This window comes from Empidonax traillii, unplaced genomic scaffold, assembly GCF_003031625.1.
Source record: "Empidonax traillii isolate 1590-97213 ecotype Southwest subspecies unplaced genomic scaffold, ASM303162v1 scaffold442:size488032, whole genome shotgun sequence".
Lineage (NCBI taxonomy): Eukaryota > Metazoa > Chordata > Aves > Passeriformes > Tyrannidae > Empidonax > Empidonax traillii.
Window position 1 is genome coordinate 6,134 of NW_020955635.1, and position 6,925 is coordinate 13,058.

The 6,925-nt window shown below is 38.4% G+C and overlaps 1 protein-coding gene across 1 annotated transcript in view; it reads left to right on the top strand.

The window, feature by feature from the left end:
• The window catches only part of ADGRG7 (adhesion G protein-coupled receptor G7), a gene marked incomplete at its 5' end in the record, with an annotated part of 10,388 nt that extends 5,523 nt beyond the window's left edge, over positions 1 to 4,865 (top strand). Inside the window, 6 exon segments of the mRNA XM_027894785.1 lie at positions 1,683 to 1,764; positions 2,757 to 2,918; positions 3,753 to 3,822; positions 4,620 to 4,690; positions 4,692 to 4,780; positions 4,783 to 4,865. Coding sequence (XP_027750586.1) covers positions 1,683 to 1,764; positions 2,757 to 2,918; positions 3,753 to 3,822; positions 4,620 to 4,690; positions 4,692 to 4,780; positions 4,783 to 4,865 — 557 coding nt within the window.
• Positions 4,866 to 6,925: the final 2,060 nt, after the last annotated feature.

Consider the following 6,925-nt stretch of genomic DNA (forward strand, 5'->3'; position numbering starts at 1 on the left):
GTACCGCTGTAGCCATCCTACTGTGCTATTTTTTCTTGGCAACATTTATGTTGACAGCACTCAATTCTGCACACCTGTACTTATTGCTGCTTAGAGCCATGAAGTCCCTGCCTGGACATTTCCCTGTAACCATGTCAGTAATCGGATGGGGTAAGATTTAAAGTTGTATATATGGCAACTTTTACGGTACAGAGTACAGTCAGGGAAAGTTGTAAAGATAGGGGATCAGCAGAGGGCAATTAGAATCAGTGTTTCTCTCTGGTTTAGTGCCATGTGATTTAATAATCTCCTGTTACTGCTCACACTATTGGTATAAACTGAGCTTGCTTTCACTGTCCTAATACAGCACTGAAACCAATAGCTTGGTCACTGGCACAGCAGCACAGGTCTGCTGTGTGCAGGAGAAATTTTCACAGTAATCAAGGCATTCAGTCATCTATTTCTGCAAATGGTGATTGCATATATGGACTAAACATCTTAATTTAGATATTGCTGAGGTTCCCCGTGACCTCAGCCAGAGCCTTGAAAGCATCTGAAAGCAAGGAGTGACTGTCATTATTTTTTGCCTATTACTTACTAATAAACAAAGAACACATTCTAAAGTCAGTACAGCAATTAGTAGCAACACTGCAAGCTGAAAGAGAACTACTTGGAGAACTGAAGAATGCAGACAGATGCCCATAATGGAAAGTGAACATTTCAGCTTCCTTCAAGAAACTCTTGTAATACAGTGCACAGGAACACCTGCCTTTTCCATAGTGTGTATTCAGCTTGTGTGTTGTTCCTGATGGCACCCACCAAGCAGCTTTCAATCCTCATTGTTTCATCATTATGTTTTGCATTTACAGAGGCAATTTCTCTTAAACATTTAGAATTTGGACCATATGTGGAAGCTGGAAAATGTTCAGCAAAAGTTGCCTGGCTACTGTGCTTCAAGTATATTTGCACGAGAGCACAGCATTGGGTTCTTCACTGTGTCCCATGACTAGTTACACATGTCCAAAACAACATGATTCTGACTCACTGCTCTGTGGATCTGCTTTGAGAGCACAGTGAATGCTTGGCAGCCTGGAAGTTCTCTGTTCTCTGCTCTCTGAAGAAGGAACAGACTTTAAGAAGCGTGTTTATTACCCAGATAAAAACTTGTGAATGAGGTTCCTTCCCATGAGATGTGCTGCCTAGTGAACAGGCAGGCAAGAGATGAGGAAGACAAGAAGTGAAGCAAAGGCATCGATGAGGCAAACCTGCTCAGCCATGCTTCTTGGAGGGCAAAAGTTATGCTCTGCAACAATCTGGTACGAAACGTAATGGCGCTTGGTGCAAAATTTTCTTAAATTAGTTTTCCACTGCTGACCAGAGGGTAGGATTGCACAGCTGTGATAAGGGCTCCAACCACATAGCACACGAAGGAGTTTGCTCTTCCACCACTGCTCTTGTCGCAGGAAGCTGTGTTGAAGGTCATTGATGGTAAAAGTCAGCACGTCACAGACGTGAGCTATCCTCACAAAAATAGTGCTCACAACCCTCTGTCCTGCCTTTACTCTAGACTACAGAAAACCTATTTAATGTAGTGCAAGGCAGGTGAAACACAGCTCTTAAAATCTAAATTTAGGAGGCAGGAAGCTATTTGCATGGAAGGAATGCAGTGAAACAATAAGTTGCTAATCTCGCTTATTAATTAGGAATCCCTGCCATAGTAGTTGCAACAACACTCAGAGCTACTTACAGAGGAGGAAAAGCTTAAAACTACCGACAGGAAGAACTGTAAGTTCACACAATATTACAACACTTGCTATCCTACACCTTTGGGGATGGCTTATTATTAATATAAATCTAGATTTATTGTTGGTATACAACTTTGCATACATAAGTATTCAAAAGAAATAAAACTCCTCATTCAAGCTAGACATTCACTATAAGGAAACATATTTTCTCCTTACTAAGGATTTAAGGTACTGGATCTACATCTTCCTTGAATCCTGCTGCAAGATCCCCTTTAAATGCAAGCTGCAGACACTCTTAGCCTAACTGAAATTCAAGACCTTCATTTAAGTGCATAAGTACCTAAACTTAATCCTCACATTTATTTAAAATCTGGCCAAAATAAATATATCCCTATTTGCCCTGTATTTTTGGCATGGATTATCCGAGTGCTGGCATACCAAAGCAGGTTATCTGGTTTACAATGTACCTTGGTGACAGTGGATGATACAGAAGAAAGTTAGACTTCTTTTGGAAATGTAAACAAAAACCACCCTCCAGATGGTGGTCATGTTATGCTACTCATTTAGGGAGTGTGGACTTCTAATTTGAGATTATCTGAAAATGAAAAAATATAGAGATAAAAATTATTACAGAATAATCCTCCCCTCCTGAAGTTGTTCCTGTTTTGCTTCAACCTTTGTCCATTAGGTCTCCCCTACTACTTTTTAGCTCTATTATAAAATATACCCTAAAGAGAAACCTGCATATGGTGGCCAGGTATCTATTTGGTTATTTATATTGCACCTTATTATATTTATCTGTGTAGTTAGTTTGATATATCATTTTTCATTCCCCAGAGAAAGAGAAGCATAATGGAAAGCCCTCATTTCTCAAGGAAATTTAGCTCTGCCTTTCAGAGCTAAATTAACAAGACCTAGAAAGCACTAATAGGTCTTCCAGGATGAAAAGTGAAATATTACTTTGTTTTGTTTTGGTATCCTGAATAATGTGTCTAACACACCTTTTGAAATTATCTCTCTTTATATTAAAAGTTGCTGGCTTGCAGCACTGGACCAAAATCAGAATTTCAGTGTGCAAAAGTCCATGTTGTGGTCATTACTCTTGCCGGTAGCACTCATACTCCTGTTTAACATCGTGATCTCCATCAAGATCAGTACCTCTGTGATATGTAAGAAGAACGAAAATTTGACAAGGTGAGATGGCAAAGGACTCCTCATATCTTTCAGCAAATATATTTCTCAGCCTCTTGTCATTGGCTCAGACTTTCTTGTCACAAATTCAGATTTTTGGCAAAATCTTTTATTTTAAAGAAACGTATACTTTAAGCAGGTAGAAAATGAATTTCATTATTGCAACAGCTCAGACTTTGTTCAAGTGTGTATCAGTGAACACACTTCAGCCTTTTGCCCTCATTTTTTGACTGCAGCGTCACTCGATTTCAATGACAGTAAACCCCAATTTAAATCCATAAAGTGAGAGCAGAGCTGGGTCCAGCCAAATTAGAATTATGATTTTCCCAGCACAGCTGAACACTAGGCCAGTTCTCCAGCACCTTGAAGCAGATTTACTTGCCCTCTTTTACATCAACACTCCATGTATTGTCACAGGCTGTATGTCACAAACTCTGCAGTTTACACTGTATTACTTAAAAGGGGATTGCTTTAATTTTTATAAGTCCCATGAAACTGATCTGTTCAACAAAACTTAGTTATAGGGATTCAGAATTTCTGTTCAGAAAAGGATGCTATCCTGATTTGTCACACATAAAACCCTTCCAACTACGTAAATCAATGTGGGATTTTACTTCAGGGTCAGCACGGAAAAGCCCGTCCTGTCTGAGTGGCTTTTCTTATACCAAATCATTTATAAAGTAATTTTCAGAAAGAATATCAGGAAAAAAACCTTCCACATTAGTTGTTGGAAAGCAACCAACGGGAAAGTAACTAGAGCTTCGTGGCTTGAGACCTTTCACAATGATGCTGGATAAAAGCCTAGAGGAAAGTGTCTGTATCTTCTTTCCCCCACAGCCCTGAGGGGTTCTTGGATTTATATTCATATAAATATGCCCCTCCATATAAGGCGTATGAAGTACTTGGAGTAATGGAGTCTTCATTACTATACCACTGGATATTTTCTACAAAACAGCTGATTGGAAATATGTGAAAATCTCCCCATCCCCAAACATTAATTTTTTTGTTATTGATTTGATCTACTGAAAACTGAGTGCCTGTACACAGCGATGACCACATCTACAAACTCTCTGTGCAAAAATATCTGAGGTGATTATTATTTCACTGATGGACAGGATTTTAAACTGAAATCATGAACAGAGAACAGAGATCCATTTACTTAAAACCATAAGCCTTTCTTCTTTGTTTTATTAGAGCTCAGGATACTCATGATTAATCTTTGAAAGAAGAATTTTGAAGAACGGATATAGAAATGGTAAAGTCTTGATTCTCTTTGTGTGTGTCTGACTGAAGTGCTGATAGGGCACATCAGCCACATTTAATGCTTATGTCATGCTCAGCCAGGTCTTACCTTCATCCTATCCAGCTGAGGGCAATCACACAATCCTGAGACGTGCTAACTAATCAATTGCAATGTGCAAATGAGGCAACTATAGCTGCAAATCCATAGCTACATGGAATAAAGGACAACACTCTTGGGCACATGGTGTGACTCTTTGGGATGGTCCTGTCCAGGAGCTGGACTTGATGATCCTTGTGGGTTCCTTCCAATTTGGGATACTCTGTGATTCTGTGATATTTTTCCTGTTGAAAATACTTCTTGTATTTCAAGGTATTAATGTGAGTGTTAGTGGTTACCGACAATCATTTTATAATTGTTTTCCAAGTCAATTAATGTTGACTAATCTTTTATGGTTTTAACAGCAAAATATTAACTCCACACTTCCATTTACTCTACAGGAACTCCAGATCTGTGTTCTATACACTTTCAGAACATCTCAAGAAAAAAATTTCCAAAATGTTTCCTGTTTTCCAGGTACCATTGTATCTGCATTCCAAAACTTAAAATGTTTCAAAGTCACAGCCTGAAAACATTCACAGGAAACTTTCAGATCAACCCAGACTTTTTCAGAGAGTATTTCCTTGTGCACCTTCCCTAACCGGAGTTAGAAACCTACAAATATGTGAAATATAATCCTGCATTTTTCCTGGTTTGTTTTATATAGATCTCATAGGAATTTTGAAAGATGGACATACTCCTTCCACTGCAGGCAGTTGGAAAGAGATCATAAGCTGATACCATGAGGAGACAAAGGCAGGACCCCACGCTAGCAAGACAGTGTGACTGTAAAACAGCAGTGCAGTGCTAGATCCTCTTGATGCTACTTGTGGAAGTAGTCACTGAGGAAGGTCTTTGAAAGGACCTGAGGTTATTATAATTTTATATTCCAGTACAGATATATAGAAGTTGCTCTATTTATGTCCTTCATATTTTTCAAGCCTGTCAAACATGTTAACGTAGCCAATGCACTGTAGCTCTCCTTTCCCTTTCATAAGTAAATATCCAATTTTAGAATACCAAAAGAAACCAAAAGGTAAATCAACAAACAGCATAGTTCTTCTTGGCTCTGGGTCCAAATTCTACTTAATAATTCTATAACATGTTGTCTTGGTCTTTCCAGAAAAAAACCTCTATCTTTCAACGGCCTTTTAAATTTCCCAGCTAAAACTTCTTCTTTATAAATGGCAATTAGACAAAATATTCTGTTTCTGTATCAGAAAATGAAAAAAAAACCAAAAACGTCAAATGCTTGAAGAAACAGTCTAGGAAAGAAATTCTTTATAAATATTTAAGATAGATCCTATTCCCAGCATTCCCAGCATCAGACTGGTCTAGGAAGTGTGTTTCCTTTCAGAGGCAGATAGGTGTTCCCAGAATAGCACCTGGAGTGCTTCAGGTAGCACTCCCTGCTCTGAACTGACTTTGGCCTGCACCTTTCTCTCTGTGTCTCTACCCTTGGGCTTATGGGGAGTTTGGAAGAGGGGTTCTTTGACCTAGGCTTTTAAGAGTTCGGTTTTTCACCTTAGACTATGAATAAATATAAACCCTCCCGCTTCTGTGACCACCTTTCATTAGCATCATTCAGTACAAAAAGGCTGAAAGCAATGACAAAGGAAGAGAGGAGAAGAGTTTCTGGATGTTGAAGTGAGGAGTAAGGGAAGAGGAGAGTACTCGGGTGGAAGGAAGCATACACTGACTCGAGCATAACAGGTGTGCAAAGTACAAGCAGCTCTTCCCTCTTTGTGATTCTGAGCAAAGTGGTCAGGCCCCACTCTAGGGGGCTCTTGTCTAACAAGAGTTAGACATCCCATTCTCATCCCATTCCCTACCGTGTGAGAAAAAAACTGGGAAATTTAGACAAGCAGTTTTTAGAAACTGTATTTCTTTATTCTGTTCTCTGAACAAATATATTTACATGTTTTGTCACCGCTAGTTTTAATAAAACAACACCACCATCTTGAGTTTTAAATAATCTGGTTTAAGAAGTGTGGTCAGATTTACCTCCCATTTTCATGTTTTTTGAAAATGAATGCCATGTATTTTGAAAACTTCCAAGCTGCTCCAAAGAGGGTCGTGGGTGCAATCAAATGTGATGCCTGAACATTTTGGGCATCATACATGAGACTTTCTGAATATCTTCATAGAAGTGTTTCATCAGTCCTGAAAAGTTCTCCAGTTTTTTAGAAATCTGTGCTCTCTCTCTGAGGCAGAAAGTAAGTGTTCTCTGGCACTAACAAGCCTCCAGAAACAACAGTCACATCAGATATGAGGCTGAAGTTCACTGCTACTGCTCCAGAAAAAGCAGAAAAGGTATTGAAAATAATCTAGGGAAGGTAATGAATGCTTTTTTTTTTTTTTTTTTTTTTTTTTTTTTTTTTTTTTTTTTTTTTTTTTTTTTTTTTTTTTTTTGGCAGGAAGTTTATGTTTCTTTGGGCATCCCTTTTTATTTGTAAATCAAGTGTATAACGCTTGTTTTTGTCAAGTCCCTCAATTTCATTGAAGAAAGGTATTTTAGAAATTTCTGTGGTTTAGGAAAGACAGTATATTATTGTAAAACACAGCTAGGCACTGTGAGGATGGCTCCTTCCATGAAGGATAATGTTTTCTAATAATTGATATTTTTTCCTCCAAAACAAAAAGATTCTCTAAAGCACATCCCATTAAATTT